At 43.9% G+C, this 17521-nt stretch overlaps 1 protein-coding gene across 1 annotated transcript in view; it reads left to right on the top strand.

Moving 5' to 3' along the window:
- DISP1 (dispatched RND transporter family member 1) overlaps positions 1–17521 on the top strand; it is a 118425-nt gene that overhangs the window by 65752 nt on the left and 35152 nt on the right. The window contains exon 4 of the mRNA XM_081114370.1: positions 10261–10786. Within this exon, the coding sequence (XP_080970496.1) occupies positions 10261–10786 (526 nt within the window). The remainder of the gene's footprint in view (positions 1–10260; positions 10787–17521) is intronic.

The following is a 17521-nucleotide window of genomic DNA, read 5'->3' as shown; positions in this document are numbered from 1 at the left end:
CATGAAGTACTCAGTCCAGTATTTTAAAATTATACAGCCACATTCTTCATTTCAAGCAATATGTTTTGAATGTTGACTATTTTGAGTGGCATTTGCTTGCTCTTATAAATTGACTAGAGGCCTGGTGCACGAAATTCATGCACTGGGGAGGGGAGACCCCTCAGCCTGGATTGCGAGAGGGCACAGGCCAGGCTGAGGGACCCCACTGGTGCACGATTGGGGCTGGAGGGAAACGGGAGGTTGGCCAGCTGGGGAGGGACTGCAGGAAGGCTCCAGGGCATGTCCGGCCCATCTCGCTCAGTCCCAATATGCCAGACCCCAGCAGCAAGCTAACCTATCAGTCGGAGCGTCTGCCCCCTGGTGGTCAGTCCACGTTATAGCAAGCAGTTGAGCAGCCTTAGCATATCATTAGCATATTATGCTTTGATTGGTTGAACAGATGACCGGACACTTAGCATTTTAGGCTTTTATTATATAGGATTAGCATTACTTTTATAAACTGTAAGTCATTGGTTCTCACCCCTTGCTGCACAGTAGAATCATCTGGGGAGTATTTTTAAAAATACGAATGCTGCCCTAGCTGGTTTGACTAAGTGGACAGAGTTTCGGCCTTTGAATAAAAATATATTTTAAAAGAATACTAATGGCCATACCACATTACAGTATGGATTAAATCATAACCTCAGGGCCTGTGTCTATAATTTTTTATTTGTTTATCACTGGAGTGACTGTAATGTGCAGAAAGGGCTGAGGCTGCTGTAATAGATTTGTTACTTGTGGATATTTATGATATTTATTGCATTTCCTTCAAGATTTGCAGCAGACTCTCAGTGAATGTCTTGGCTGGTTCTTGGGTTAGTTGACAACCTCTCAGAGGACTTTCTAGAATTTGAAAGATATTTCAAATATCTATCTATTGATAGATATTTCTGATTATAGAAAACTTCTCTAGTTTTGTTTTGTATATTCTTTATTATACAAATGAACATAAGTCTCCAGACTTAAGATTCAATAGAAATTAGTGCAACTTAATAAAACTAGTGAAATACAAGTTTTTTTAAAATCCTCATCCGAGGATATTTTTCCGTTGGTATTTTAGGGAGAGTGGAAGAGAGAGGGAGAGACAGAGAGAAATATCGATGTGAGAAAAACACATTGATTAGTTGCCTCCTGTACGAGCCCTGACCAGGGCCCGGGCCGGGGAGGAGCCTGCAACCTAGGTACATGCCCTTGTCGGACTCAAACCCGGGACCCTTTGGTCCGCAGTCTGACGCTCTATCCACTGAGCCAAACTGGCTAGGCCTGGAATAGAATATTTTAAGGGGAATTTAAATTCATCTGAAATAGGAACTCAAAAGATATAAGAAACCTCTCTCTCTCGATCAAGAGCATTGATGCTTATGAATATAGCACTTGTAAGTGTGGGAAGAAGTGGTGAAGATTCTGTGGACTGATAAGTTTTATGGATGAACTTCGGAAATATCTCTCTCTTGAAATATATATGTAGGAAGATAGCTTTATGCTAAAAAGAGGATGTTGTTGACTATCATTTACCCCAGATTGTAAAAGATAAACTTTATTTTATACCCACATTTCTCTTCCCACATCAATCTGTTACCAAAGGCACATTGGACATAAAATAAATGAGAGAAATAAGATTCGTGTTTCCACAGCCCTGACATTCCTATTGCTCACCCTGCAGGTATAATGGCTCTGCCTTGACAGCCTAACTCATATCCAGCAATGACATGCTTCCTAAATTCAGGGTCTTCAGATGTGCCATGGCGCATACACTGTGATATCTTCCTAAGGTCATTTGATTTTTGTTGTTGCAAATATGAAGGGTAGAGGACTTTGCCTGGCAATTTTAATTGTTTCCCTGTATCATAAAGCTCTTTGTAAATATTATGAACTTTTTTTGTAATAATGAAACGTATAACATTTACAGTTTATCGGTGCCTTTATCAATATATATCTCATATGGCCCTAGCTGGTTTGGCTCAGTGGATAGAGTGTCAGCCTGCAGACCAAAGGGTCCCAGGTTCGATTCTGGGCAGGGGCACATGCCCGGGGTTACGGGCTCAATCTAGGGCAGTGATGGCGAACCTTTTGAGCTCAGCGTGTCAGCATTTTGAAAAACCCTAACTTAACTCTGGTGCCGTGTCACATATAGAAATTTTTTGATCTTTGCAACCATAGTAAAACAAAGACTTATATTTTTGATATTTATTTTATATGTTCAAATGCCATTTAACAAAGAAAAATCAACCAAAAAAAAGAGTTTGCGTGTCACCTCTGACGCGCGTGTCATAGGTTCGCCATCACTGATCTAGGGCGTGCAGGAAGCAGCCAATCAATGATTCTCTCCCATCACTGATTTTTCTCTCTCTTCCTCTCCCTTCCTCTCTGAAATCGATATATATATATATATATATATATATATATATATATATATATCATATTAAAAGAGGTTATATAAAAGTGTTAGGTAGGTTTCCATTTTCAACATTGGTATTAGTTATCATAAGTTTTATCTACCTTCTTAATAATATAATTTACTAGGAAAGTAGTACATTTTCATTGTGAAAGAATAGTAATCTTTACTTTTGGATTTTTTGCTTTTTCATGGTGTGATGGAAAGCAAACTAATATCTAGAAAGTTCTTATGAAATGTATATTTAGGGTATACATTTCTTAGGGTATACAGTTCTTATGAAATGTATATTTAAGATATGCATTAATAATGATAATAACTATCTTTATTTTTGTATAGTTCTTTGCAACATATAAAATGTTTATAGGTGATTAAGTGAAGATATTTAGAAGCGTTCTTACTGAAGGAGAGTTTAATGGTAGAAAAGAAAGTTCATGAACTCGAAGAAATATAAGAAAATTTAATTTGTCTCAGCAGGGGTGGAGATTATATTTCCTTATTTAAGACCACTCTTTATAGTTCCTTAAAAGTGCCGATGCTTTATTAAAGATTCAGATTTGCTGTCAGGTCACAAGGACATTACTTTGAAATAGTCTAAATGCTGCATGACCGCCTGGCCGGTGTTGCTCATGGGCTGAACATTGACCCATGAACCAAGAGGTTGCTGGTTTGATTCCTGGTCAGGGCACATGGCCTGGGTTGTGGGCTCGATCCTCAGTAGGGGGTGTGCAGGAGTCAGTTGATCGGTGTTTCTGTCTGTCTACCCCTCTCCCTTCCTCTCTCTCTAAAATCAATAAAAATATATTTTTTAAAATGCTGCATGACCATCAAGGCCAGTCCATGACCTTGCTTTTCAGGTCTTCATAACATGATACTTAATTCACTGAAATATGTTTCTTAAGTGCAGGATTGTGCCTTTTAAAACTATCTTGGGAAATATTTTTCATGTGGACCTTCAGACCGAACTTTATATCAGTAGCCTCTAGTGGGCCTATAAAAGCTAGCTGAACTTGGCACTGCCCTAGGAGCATCCTGAGGTAGTGGAAAAGCCTTGCTTTTCGAGACATACTCGTCTGAGATTGAATTTTAATCATGTGATTTGGAGGGGTTATACTTTAATATTTTTGACCCTCAGTTTCCTCTGTAATGGTTTAATAATATCTTCATGGAGGTGTTGCAAAGAAAGTATTTCACACAGTGAGTTGTTAAAACACACACACACATTTTTAATAGTCCTTTGAGGGAAAAAATATTCTGGGAGACAAACCTAGTTGATGCCCTTATCCTGCCCGTCTTGAATAGCCCACGGCAGCAGATGCCTAAAACCCAGTTCTTTGTCAGTTTCTCTGGTGCTTTTAGAGAAGCTATTTCTTCTCTGGCCACAGCACAAAGTATGAATAAGTCAGTTTAGTACCAGTGATCAGAAATGAGACCATCATTTGGGGCTAAGCATCAAGCGGTTTTAAGAGGAGCTGTTTTATATTAAAACAGGATTGGTAAGTAATGGGTATGGTACCCCCAGACTCCTTTATCCCCAGTGTGGAAAGACCCCAGCGGTCTCTCTACACCCATCTATTGATATGGAGGACCGCTGGAGAGGAAAAGCCAAGCTCACCCAGTTACCTGGGCAGGTGCTTTAGTCCATGTATGTGTTGCTCTGAAGAGGTTAAAGATTTCACTGGTTGTTTTTCTATGCACACAACAGTTGGGGTCAGAAAATAAGCCAGAATTAAACTTGGTTGTCAGTTAGAACCACTGTTGTTAAAATTTGTTGCTTTTCTCTGTTTTAATCAGAAAAAATGGGCCTCTCTTTCTCCGTTGAGTGTTGTCCTGTCCCTACTTGTTCTATCCATCTGCTTTAATTGTGCGTCCTTTTGTCATAGCTTCGGCCTCATTCTCTTGTAGGCGCCCCGCCTAGTTTGTGGCCGGGCCTTGCTGCACAAAATGCGATCCGGGACCAGCAGGTGGCCATGCTGTTGGCAGCTTGCTGCCCCACTCCACGGGGGCTCTATCAGAATCTGCACGGTAGCATCACCCCCAAGTGGTCCTTAATGCCCGAGAAGCACTGGGCTAGTGTTGTGTATTTTTTAAAATATATTTTTACTGATTTCAGAGAGGAAGGAAGAGGGAGAGATAGAAACATCAATGATGAGAGAGAATCATCGCTTGGTTGCCTCCTGTGTGCCCCCTATTGGGGATCGAGCCCACAACCCGGGCATGTGCCCTGACCGGGAATCGAACCGTGACCGCCTAGTTCATGGGTTGATGCTCTACCACTGAGCCACACCGGCCGGGCTGTGTTGTGTATTTTATCTAGTGAAACTATGCTATAGGAGCATCACTCTCCTGAAAAAGATGATTGGCTACACCGTGGGGCCTTGTTGGTGACCCAGTCTTGCCATTTCTGGTTAAGTTTGGCGTTATGGAACCTCATGAAGCAAAGGGTTACCTGGAACACATCACCTGAGCTTATGAATGTAGTTTAGCCGAAAGCCCTCCAAACCTTGGCCATCGGGCTTTGAGGGGACCACTTAAGGCCGACTGTGCCTCAGGTTTTCTTTTGTAAAATGGAGTGGCAATGCCTGCCACACCTGCTCTTCTGAGGACTATTAGGAGGAGCAACTCAAGAGAGCTCATGCGTGGGAAAGTGTTTGGAAATACCAAAGCGTGGTGCTGGTGTGGCTGTTGTGGGGTGAAGGTGATGTGCCTGCAGGCCGGAGGAGCTGTTTGTGAAGGATGGTGATGGCTTTGCTAAGTGGTTCCCGTGGTAATTGGGGCAGGTCTGTGTATCCTCTTCAACAATACATTTATATTCCAACTTGACAGTTTGCTGGCCATGCCAGCAGTTCTGACTTCCAGTTCCAAGTAGTTACCATGCGCTTTTCATAACACTCTTTTTAGATGTTGAACCACCTCAACAGTTTGCATCCTTTGGGTAAATAGGGCATCATTAGCGCGTCTTGGCATGTAATATGTTGACAAATAAAATGTCCATAATTCAAACAGATCCTATTAGGATTATATGGTAGCATTTTCAGTGAGATACAACTTGTCTTCGAAGCAAGGTGATTTCCTTATGCCTTATGGGTGCTGAGTTTCCTGAGTCCCAGACCAGAGTAGGATAGAATCGCTCGACCCTTCTCCTCACGTGAACTCTGATGACTTTTCTCTCTACATTCTAGCATGACTGAAATGTGGCGTGTGTCTCCTCTGTCGTGTCTGCTTAATGCCTATGGAACTAGTCAGAGTGCTCTTGGCTTCGATAGTTTTAGTCCAACAAGTAATAATTATGTTTCCGAAAATTTGGAAGCTGTAAGATAAGATATATTTTTGGAACATATATTTACATATATGTTTGAATATTTATTTTTCTGAATAGTTTGTATTCATCTGTTCTTATTCCCTAGCTCCATTTTCATTCCCTGCTTTCTCCATTTGATATATTGTGTAGGGTGTCATTGTAAATGAGCACATATATAGCAGCAGATAAACATTTTTAGATGCATCCAGTGAATAGGTATCTGGTTATCCTTTAAGGTAAAATAAGTTTGCTTTTGCATGTTGATATTAATTACCTTTTGTTCATTATTAGTCACTGTGCTAGAAACTTTATGCGTTGTTTTGTTAAAATCCTATATAGAAGATACATTTGTAGTAAAAGTTGCAAGTGGTATGGAAAGTAAAATGTGAAACTTCTCCACCTTCCCAAATGGCCCAGTCCAACCTTCTGTCGCGAAATAATGGTAGCATTTTCTTAAGTCCTTCTAGGAATTATCTGTGTGTTCTAACCATGTATTTGTGTCTCCCTCACATTTTGAACAACCTGGATTCATACCATGTAGGCTGTTCTGCAGCTAGGGCTTATTTACACATGAAGATCGGCTTTGGACTTCTTTCCACAGTGGTAACCCTGAGCCAACTCATTTGTGTTCCCGTTGTACAGCGCACCCAACATATGGACATGGCAGAGTTTAATTCTCGTATTGATTTAGTTCGTTTCCTGTTTTCACTGGTACAAACAGTGGTGCAGTCAATAACTTTATCCATACATCATCTTTACACATTGTTCAAATTTGTCCAAAGGATAAATGCCTAGTAGAATCGTTGGTCAGAGATGAGGGTATTTTAAATTTTGATTAATTGCTCTCTTAGAGGGTTGAACCAATTTGCATTTCAAACAAATTTAACTCTAAGAATGAGCAAGACTTAGAGACCCTAAGAGTGTGAGTAACTTGACCCAGGCTCTCAACTTTCAAACGCAGACCCGGCCAGGCTGTTTCTTCCAAGATACAGATGTCTCGGCTGCCATCTTAAAACACAGCTCTGGCTTTCAGACTAGGGAGCAGCATTTTGTATTTTTTTTATATTCTCACTCAATGAAGCAATAATGATAATTCTTCCATTATAAAGACATTGCCCTTTATAGTTTTCAAAACATTTTTGTATTCTCATAATGATCCTATGACATGGACATTGATTACTAGCCTGATTCATACATTTGAAGAACTGAGGCTCAAAGGCAAAACACTTAAATCTTAAAATACAATCAAAAGATGGTTCTTGGCCAAAGGCCTTGTAGCCCCCACACGGTGGAAGCACCCAGAACATTAAAATGCTAGTAGAAGAGGTGAAACGGGGAGATGCGATTAGTGGCTGTGACTGTATTGCCGTTGGCATATTAAGCGCATGAACAGGAAACTCACTAAAGTCTCTGGCCATGGGCCCCATCACACCTCCAGAAGAGCTGTTTTCTGGCAGCCCTGTGTATTATGGCCCCGGGGAAAACGGGTGATTTCAACATAGCTGTCTTTTAAAATTGTTCATTTATATTTGATCTAAAACTGAGTTTAAATTCCCACCATGAATCCATGATCATTGCATTTCTAATCACAGAGCATTCATTACATTCACAGTAGCTCCTTTTTTATGGTGTTGACTTGCCCTCTCTCTCATCCCCTTTTCTGTTCTATCTTAGGCTCAAATCAAATCTTTTTCTCATTTGTCTCGGTTCTAAAGAGAGAAGCTCTTTTGGCCATGGGTCAGCTCTTGAGTTCAGTTGGAAGCTTTGCTGTTCTCCTGGCCCCCAAATCCTACACAAGTGCATCTACTGAACTTGATCCATAGACATCTCTTAGGACAATCTTTCTTCTGGTTTTGCTTTTTATTATTTTCTTACTTCTAATTCATAACTTATAAAGTCAATATGATTTTTCTCATTTTATGATTAAAGACACAATCATAGGAAGCTCATGTGACTTACTTCAACTACAAGCCAGAGTTCAAATTATTCTTTACTATCCACTAGCTCCTAATTCATTGCAAGAGGTCTCCAAGTTACGAAACAGGTTTTGTTCCAGAAATTCATTTGTAAGTCAGTGATTTGGCATTCGAACTGCATTTTACCACATTGGGGGGAAAATGTTATAAATGGTGATTGAGTCCCTTGGCTGGCTGCAAAAATCTGTTTAACTCTTGTGTAACTACAAAATGATGCATTTGTAATTTTTTAAAAAAAGAGGGAATGATAGTTGTAATTCTGGTTACAAAGAAAAAGAAAAACTATTATAATTATTTAAAAAATATTTGTATTAATTTCAGAGATGAAGGGAGGGGGGTAGAAACATCAATGATGAAGGAGAATCATTGATCGGCTGCCACCTGCACACCCTACACTGGGCATCGAGCCCATAACTTGGGCATGGGCTCTGACTGGGAATTGAACCATGACCTCCTGGTTCATAGGTCAGTGCTCAACCACTGAGCCACGCTGGCCTGGCAAAAAATTACTTTTTCCTGAGGAAAAGCAGATTTGGTTAGAAGATAGGGAAACATGGAATTGACAGGAGCTTAGAGGGGATGTTAGGGCTCTTGGGAGGGTGTTGGAGAAAGATTGATGGCCTCTGTGTTAAACCCAGTCTCACTTGAAAACTGAGGATTTTATTGTTAGACTAGAGGCCAGTGCACGAATCCATGCACCAGTGGGGTCCCTCGGCCTGGCCTGCGAGATCGGGCCGAAACCAGCTCTCCAACATCCCCCGAGGGGTCCCGGATTGTGAGGGGGCTCAGGCGAGACCCCACTGGTGTACAGTCAGGGCCAGGGGGGGACACGGGAGGGCTCCAGGGCGTGTCTGGCCTGTCTCACTCAGTCCCGATTGGCTGGACACCAGCAGCAAGCTAACCTTCTGGTCAGAGCGTCTGCCCACTGGTGGTAATAGCGAGCGGTTGAGTGGCCTTAGCATGTCATTAGCATATTATGCTTTGATTGGTCCAACAGACGACTGGACCACCAGACACTTAGCATATTAGGCTTTTATTATATAGGATACTTTTACTAGCACAACTCACCCAACAGCTGTGATTAGAGTTAATAGGATTGATTGAATTAAACATTTAAAAAAAAAATAGACTCTGAGATGTTAACCAACCTGGGAAGGTAGAACCAAACCATCAAACCAGAAAAGCCTTCCTTCCGTCCTCCTGATGGAAAGGGGAAAGGGAGTCATTGATTTTCCCATTCAGCCCAGTAGATCCCATCAGCTGGCATAGCGTGGCCGAGGTCAGGAGGGATGGCTCCGGAGTGTGAGTCATGGGTGGAGGCGAGAAAACGAATGTGCCCTCAGTATTTGTAGAGTGAGAGCTTCTACTTCTGGGAAATGACTGCATTTATCTCATCCAGCGTTGGCTTCTTACATTATCTAGACTGCCTTTCACTTAAGCGAACAAATAAGCATCTTACATTTCGATTAACTTTTTTTTTAAAGTGCTTTTTTAGATGGCCTTTATATTCTGTTGTTTTCAGAGCATTTGCACACAGCGTTTTCCTTTTGTTAACAACAAAAGGGAGGATCTGCCCTTCAGTAAACAGAAGCTTAAGTGAGCAGATCTTGCTGAGACAGCACGCTGAGAAGTGGTGGAGGATTAGAGTTGGTGCCTCCTGGGTCAGTTGGGGCTCTTCCACTCCCTACCTGCCTTCCTCCTAGCTGGATAAGAGAATACATTTCACTGCCATTGCTTGGTGTTGGGTATGCTATCTGAATATTTTATAAAACATATAAAACTATATTTTATAGTATATATGTATACCCAGGAGTGACTCAGTGAAAGAGAGAGCAACGGTATTTACTGCAACAATGCAAAAGCCCTCTCAGTAGCCATCATAAAGACAGTGGGATTGGCAGACCCCTTACAAAGTGATAAGAGAGGCAACAGCTCCTTGATTTAATGTATGTTTTGATATTTATAAATGCTTTGTCTTTTTATTAAAACAGTTGATTAAATTCCATCTCTCTTAGCTCTGATACTTATGTAATGGAATGTATGTATGTGTGTGTGTGTGTGTGTCTGTGTCTGTCTGTGTGTGTTTGAGGAGTTTTATCTAAAAGGTAAATAAATCAGTAATGCTAAATTTGTCTCCTAGCATAATGGGTATCTCTGGGCATGAGGATGCAGGTGGAAACTCTTGCATTGTTCGGGCATGTTCTGCTCGGAAGTGCCCATGTTGAGTAGTTTTCACGGGGGGTGGAAACACCGTGTCCGCAGACGGGAAAGAGGTGGTTGGTCGGGGCACCTGTGGTCCGCAGAGGTGGGGGAGGCTGGAGAGGGGGCGCTCCTGAAGCTGTCTTGTCTGCATAGAAGAGTGCTGTTCCAGAAGGGCTAGCGAGCCAAACCATTCTTTTCCTCTTGTTGGCTTTCATGTAAGGTCAAGTAGACCAATCAGAGCCAGAACCCTTGTTTTCAAAGAGCTGTTTTTAAGTATCTTTCCTGACTTTCCACAGATTCGCCTGCCTCGTGATAACTGGGTGGTTTTATGTCATTGTCTTCCTTAGGGTCAAGAGATTGGAGCATGGCTATGAGCAATGGAAACAGCGATTGTGTGGTTCTGAGCAATGGCAGCCTCGCAGCCAGCGCAGCCCCCCCGGGCCCCCCGTCCCCCTCGGACGGAGACCTTGCAGCCCAGCAGCTCCCACCCAAAGAAGCACCAAGAGCAAAAGTGAGTCCAAACGGATGCCTGCAAGTGAATGGCACAGTCAAATCATCCTTCCTGCCTTTAGACAACCAAAGAACGACGCAGCTGTTGCCGCCGTGCTGCCACCCTTGCGCATACCATCACCCATTGACTAGCCATAGCAGTCACCAGGAGTGCCACCCCGAGGCCGGCTCGGCGTCCCCGTCTGCTTTGGCCTCGTGTTGCCTGCAGCCCCACTCAGAGTACTCGGCACCGCTGTGTCCACACCATGCCCCTGTTTACCAGACCGCGTGCTGCCTCCAGCCCTCTCCATCCTTCTGCCTGCATCACCCCTGGCCCGACCATTTTCAGCACCAGCCTGTGCCACAGCACGTAGCCAACATCAGGTGAGTGGTCCCAACGTTCGGCTAGCCGTCAGCTTTCATAATGCGACTGATTATATTGTACGGTCAGGGCACATACAGCCAAGAGTGCATAAATAAGTGGAACAACAGATCGCTCTCAAAACCAGTAAATTAACAACAACAAAAAAGATTTATGGAGCAGTGTGCGCCTGCTCCAGCATGGCTCAGCCTGGCTGGGCCCTGGAGGAAGGGCGTGTGGTTGGAGAGGAGAGGGACGCTGGGACCAAGTCCTACAGGCACTGTCAGTCACGTTCAGGAGATCACTAGACTAGATCCTGTGCCAGTGGGAGGTATTATGTGTGTGTGCATGGTTTCTGTGTGTGTGTTTTTATTGTGGAAAAATATATAACAAAAGTGATCATTTCACCATCTTTAAGTGTGCAGTTCAGTAGCATTAAGTACATCCAGATGGCCATGCAGTCGTCACCACCGTCCATCTCCAGAAGATTCCTTGTCTTCCCAAACTGTAACTCCATACCCATTAAGTCCAATCACTCCCCGTTAGCCTCACCCCCAGCTCCTGCCAACCACCATTCTCCTGTCTGCCACCAGGAATTTGGCTGCTCTAGGGACCTCAGAGAATTGGAATCATAGCGTACTTGTGTCCTTTTGTGAATGGCTGATTTCACTTAGCAAGGTTCATTCATGTTCATGCAAGCCTTAGAGTAGTATGGCAGAATTCCCTCCCCTTCTAAGGCTGAATAATACCCCATTTGTAGGCCTGGATAGGCCACAGTGCGTTTATCCAGTCATCTGCCCGTGGACAGTTGGGCTGCCTCACCCTTTGGCTGTGGTGACTCACACAGCTGTGAACCTGGGTAAACAAATATCTGTTTGCGTTCCTGCTTTCACTTCTTTCGGGTCTACACCCAGAAACACAATGACCGGACCCTATGGTCATTCTGTTTCATTTTTTGGGGAGCCAGCAAACCGTTTCCACAGCTGCTGTGGCGTTTTCCATTCCCACCAGTAGTGCACATCCTTGCTCACACTTGTTCTTTTGTGTGGTTTTTTAAAAAAAATTACAGCCATCTTAATGGCTGTGACATTACAGATTTTTAAGCAAAAAGAAGTCCTGTCAGATTTGCATGTGAGAGAGGCCCCTGGTCTGTCTGCATTGTAGAGAGCAGGCTGGGCTGGGTCAGGACCCCTGGAGAGAGGAGGACCAGGAGGAGGCTTGTTGCAGTAATTCAGGTGAGAGATGATGTGACTTGAACCAGGGTTTAGAAATCATTTCAGGCTGGAGGGATTTACAGGTCCTACATCCAGTTGGTCATGAGAATCACCTGGAGAGTTACAAAAAACATACGTATAAAAGGAAGGTTTTTTTGCACCGGAAACAATAGAGACCCTAGGAGTTCAGAGGTGGGAAGGATCCCTGTGGAGTGAGGTCAGGGACAGTCTGATGGAGAAGAGAGAACTCGAGTGACCCTCGAAGGGCGACCAGGACGTGAGAAAGGACTGGAGGAGGCAGAGCCTGGGAGTGGGGGAAGGTATGCAAGAATAAAGCCAGGCTGAAGGAAAGTAAGGAGAATGGGTGGCGGGTCAAGGGTCATCTGGCTGGTCCCGAGCGACGATAGGTGTTCCATCCTGAACAGTCGGGCTGTCTCCGAGCCTCCAGGCTTCTGGCCTGCGCTTTGTCCTGCGAGATCTGGAAAATGTCTCGCAGGAGCCAGTCACGTTCCATGTGTGCTGGTTGAAGCAAAGTATTCATTGGGGATCTTCTTATTGCCGTATTAAATGGAAAGGGGCAATGGTTTATGACAATTACTAAGGAGTTCTGCATCCAAAAATAGCATACAAAATTTCTAATCCAAACTACACTTACCTTTTAATTTGGTGTCGCAGAGAAATGAGCTCAGTGGTACCAGAGGACTTCGTAAATGATACTTGGCAATGCCACAGACGCATGACCATGGCAGGCAACCTGTGATGGTTTTGGGCACCTGCCAAATGCCTTTTTATTTCCCTGAAGGTGGTTTCGTAGACAGATGGTCAGTTTGAGTGTTCCCCGTGGCACCCTGGAGGAGTTACAGCTATGCAGAGTTAAGAAGGCTTGGCACAGAGGGGCCCAGCACCCCCCAGCATTAGCTCAGCCCCTTAAAGGTTAGATAAACATCATCCCCCCCCCCATATATTGTGACTGTGTCATTTTTTGTAACCTATATTTTCTTTCTCCTTTGGCTCTTTATTAATTTTCCAATTTCTGACTCTTTTCAGAGGTTTTCTTTTTGTTTCCCCTTAGGACACTAGTTACTTTCTGTGGAGGGAACTCTTTAGAAGTAAGGATTCTTGTCTTGTGTTAAAAGAGATAGAACCTACCACTGGAAGCCTTGTGTTTTTGTATGTGCTGTACCATAAGGTCCAGGGGTAGTTATAACGTTGAGCATCATTTTCCGAAGTGCCTTCCTTTGCTACCCCTGGCCTTCGGTGAGCCAGCCTCCCCCTCTCCTGCGCCCTGGTGACTGTGTCATTGCAGTTAGCTAGGGAATTGGAACCCACAATCACTTTGAACACTTCAGCAGCATTGTAGCGTGAACCTGGGCCTGGACACAGACCCCAGAGTCTCCGATTTGCCCACATCACCAGACTCAACCCTATGGCTTTTCTAAGATGTTGGAGCCATGAGTGGCGACATTCAAGGTTAGTTCCTCACTTATTTAGCAAGTATTTCATGAGAACTTGCTAAGTGTTAAGTGCGGGGGACAGGTTAAAAACTGAGCCCATGGTCCCCATCTTCAAAGACGTGGCAGGGATGTGGACAGGGTAAGACACTTGGATTGTGCGTGAGCCATCCACAGGTAGCTTGCCTTCCTTGATCAGCAAATATTGACTGAGTAGCGGCTTTGTTCCCTGGAGCAGCAAAGGTAAATATCAGGGCTTTGTCAGGGGCATAGCTGGTTCTTCTATTAATACAAAAAGAGAGCCAGCTTTATAAGTTCATTTCCCCCTCCTTTCCTCTCTCAGCCCTGAAAGGTTGCTAGTAGCTAAAAAGTCATTGGTCTTTGTTTATTGATATTCGTTGTAACCTGTCTAGGACTATGGCAGGTGCGTTGGAATCCTGGTTCTGCCGTTTGCTAGCTTTGTGGCCTTGGGTGGTTATTTCAGCCCTGAGCGTTAGCGTCTCTCTGCAAAGATGGAGAACTGTGGCCGTTTTGCACATGGCACAGTGCCTAGAACCGAATAGTCATTCCCTTCTCCTCTTTGTTCCGTTCATTTTCTTCTCTTTTTCATTGGTGTTGTTCTTTACTGCCGGTGCTGATTCTGTTAACATTGTTTTGGAAACCAAGCCATTCCTGAATCCTGATGTAGCTAAGTATGGCTTTTCATTCTTATTTATCAATCGCACATTCGCCCCATCAGCCTCCAGGAAAGAGCAAGTGGAGGTCGCAGATCTGCCTCCAGAGAGGAAAGGGGGCTGTTGGGAACCAGTGGGCCTCTCCAGCCCCGAGGCTCAGGGCCCCTATACCTTCTCCTAATTATATAATCTGATTAGATAGTTAATTTTAGAAGTCTGGTCAGATTAAACCTTGATTTCACTGCAACCAGGGTTTATTTTTACTTTCCTTAAAGTAGTCCAAATTAACTTTTTAAAACAGGATAATGTTTGTAAAATTTTAAATGTTCCAAGCTCGCTTGCCAAAGTAAGTGAGTTTGGCAGCCGGATTGAGCGAAGGCCTGTTTTATTAGCAGCACTTCTTTTAGAGGCTTTTTTATGTTATAAATGAGCAGGTTTTAGAGTGTGCAGTGCCTCGTGGAATGCTTTGCACGGCCTGCAATACATTTCAGAATACAAGCTTTAGTCATCTTGTATTTTAACCATCAATGTCAAGAGACAATGCCCTTCTTATTTTATAAAATTAATTAATATAACATTTTGCCGTGAAGTAATATGTTCTTTACCCCCTTTCCATATTATTGCTTAGCAGGTACTGAGAGGGAAGAACAAAAAAGAAATGATTCAAATTTTCCTTTTTTCGTTGTGGTTAAAACTAAAGTTTAAAAAACGTAAACTATTTGGCAAACAATAAAAGGTAAATGTCATTGTTATGGATCAGCTACAGCTCTAATTCCAGGAAAAAGGCAATTATCTGTGATATCTTCTCCTCAAACTTCAGTGGATTGTTAAGTGTAATTTAAAAGAATTTATAGAACTTCATATTTATAGGAGAATTTTGATTGCTGTACTATTTTGTGTTCTTTTCAGGAAAATTGACTCTACAGAATTACATCTTTTTAAAAATACATTTTTATTCATTTCAGAGAGGAAGGGAGAGGGAGAGAGAGAGAGAAACATCAATGATGAGAATCATCAATCAGCTGTCTCCTGACCGCCCCCCACTGTCACCAAGCCTGTATCTGGGGCATGCGCCCTGACTGGGAGTCTGACTGGGACCTCCTGGCTCATAGGTCCTGGCTCAACCAACGAGTCACTCTGGCCGGGCTCTTATTTTAAATAGACAAACCAGATAATCAACCAATTGCTTGGCGTTTGGGAATTTGAAATACAGCTGACTGCCTGGGGCATATTTGGAACCAAATATTTGTTGAATGAGTGATTACCCAAAATGTGTATATATATATATATATATATATATATCAGGAAACAATTTTTTTTTAATTTACGAAGCTTAAACCCTCACAAAGTTAGATTAGTCATTGCCATTAGGCAGCTTATAGTCTAGGAAAGAGATGATCAAGGCAGAAATAACCACACTCTCTGAGGACCAAAATCAAAGTGTAGAGGCTCGGGGAGTCCCAGAAAGGAAAGGGGGACATAGGAGAGCTTAGAGGAAGCATCAGGGGAGATGTGGGCGGGGGGGGGGGGCGCTTTAAAAAAATAACAGGAGCCCAGCTGCCCAAAGTAAGGGGACCGGAGGCCTGGAGGCCATGAGAGGGGGAGCAAGTGGAGGCAGCCCGGCAGGCGGTCTCCTGTGTCTGGAGGAGGGACCAGCGGAGGCCTCACGGGCGCGGTGCCCCTTGGGTTAATCCCATTGGCCCAGTCATGGCGAACCTTTCGAGCTCGGCGTGTCAGCATTTTGAAAAACCCTAACTGAACTCTGGTGCCGTGTCACATATAGAAATTTTTCGATCTTTGCAACCATAGTAAAACAAAGACTTATATTTTTGATATTTATTTTATATACTTAAATGCCATTTAACAAAAATCAACCAAAAAAATGAGTTCGCGTGCCACCTCTGACACGCGTGTCATAGGTTCGCCATCACCGCATTAACCCTTTGAAATCCATACGCGATAGTCAAGGAAGACTGCTCCCTAGAGTGCTAGAAACAGTGGGTTCCAAATGCTGAGTTTTCATTTACTTGTGTATTTATTAAGCATCTATTAAGCATCTAAGTACTCTAAATGCAGGAATTACATACTTCTACCACCTTTGGTTCCTTGCTATTTCCCTATGCTTGTTGAGCCAATTTCTTCATACGAATGCATAGCTCCAGGGCCTAGCAAGGAGCCGGGTATCTAGTGAGCATTCAGCAAGCCATTATTGAATGAACGGAGGAAATATTTGAGTCCCAGTCAGATCCTTCTTCGGCAGAGCTTGATTTGAGGCTGTTCTAATTTAATGCCGAAAATCAGATCCCGTTGGCCCAACGCCGTGAGATGTTTGCCGAACAGGAGGAGGTTCATCAGGCTTTGAGTCCTTCTGGAAGCTGTCTTATTACAGCTGTTTGAGTTCCTTTTGGGGATAGTCCATCCTGTCCTTTAACTCCCCCCCCCCCCCATCTCCCCAAATAACTTGGTTCCTAGCTTTTTAAAAATTATAGCCTTACTAAGAGGAAAGAAGGAAGGTAGAGGCCTGGTCCACTCCCCCGGTCCCTAAGCTGCTTTCTGATTTGATGCCGGAGCCGCTTTGAGGGATCCTGGGAGGGGCCGGGAGATGCCCGGGAGAGTCAGCGCCCAGTACCCTTTCTGTTTGCTCAGCGCGGGCACCTCCAGGGTATTTGCAAATCTGGTGTAAGCAATCAGCAAGGTATCAAACGGGTGGATGAAACGGATCCCCGAATAAGAGTCTGGGCCTGCCTCCGTGCATGTGTGTTTATGCATGTAGAAGGTGGAATAGGACGAGAGGGCCAGGAGCAGGCGTGATGCCTCCCTCCGTGTGACTTTGCCGAGCCGTTGGTTTGGTTAAATCGGTTTGCTTTACCCCCATTGGACTCCTGCAGGATGCGGAGTTACCAAATGGCTTGCGATCCCAGCAGATGCTTTCTACGGGCATGGGAGCCATTTACTGCTTCCGAGCGCTACTTGGTGCGTCCAGTCTAAGCAGCATGGGGGACACTTACCGCATTCATTCCTCCAGACCTTTGTGCGGCTGTGGTCCCTTGGGCCAGCCCACCGCCCCTTCCTTAAACACTGCTTCCATTATGTCGCTCCTGTCCCTGCTCAGAAGTCTCCCATGGTTTCCCCGGACTCCTAGACCTGGCATCGAGGGTCCTGGCATGGCCTGTGTCTGGGGAAGAAGGGTGTTCAGGGGGAGGAATCTTGCAGCCCTGCTTAGGAACAAGTCAGAGCTCAGTGAGTAAGATTCCTGTAATGCCTTTCCTCCTGCAGTCTAGGCGTTTAAACAGAAATCTCTTCGATGACCGTGTCTTCGTTCTCACTGCTATTTAATTGACAGTTGGACTCAGATCATTATTTTGGTCCTGGCTGACACTAACTATTCTGGGTCTTGGCTTCTCAGGCATGCGTCTGGG

This window comes from Myotis nattereri (genome assembly GCF_964212035.1).
Source record: "Myotis nattereri genome assembly, chromosome: 20".
Classification (NCBI taxonomy): Eukaryota; Metazoa; Chordata; class Mammalia; order Chiroptera; family Vespertilionidae; genus Myotis; species Myotis nattereri.
The sequence above is the reverse complement of the archived record's forward strand: the minus strand, read 5'-3'. Positions and strand labels throughout refer to the sequence as shown.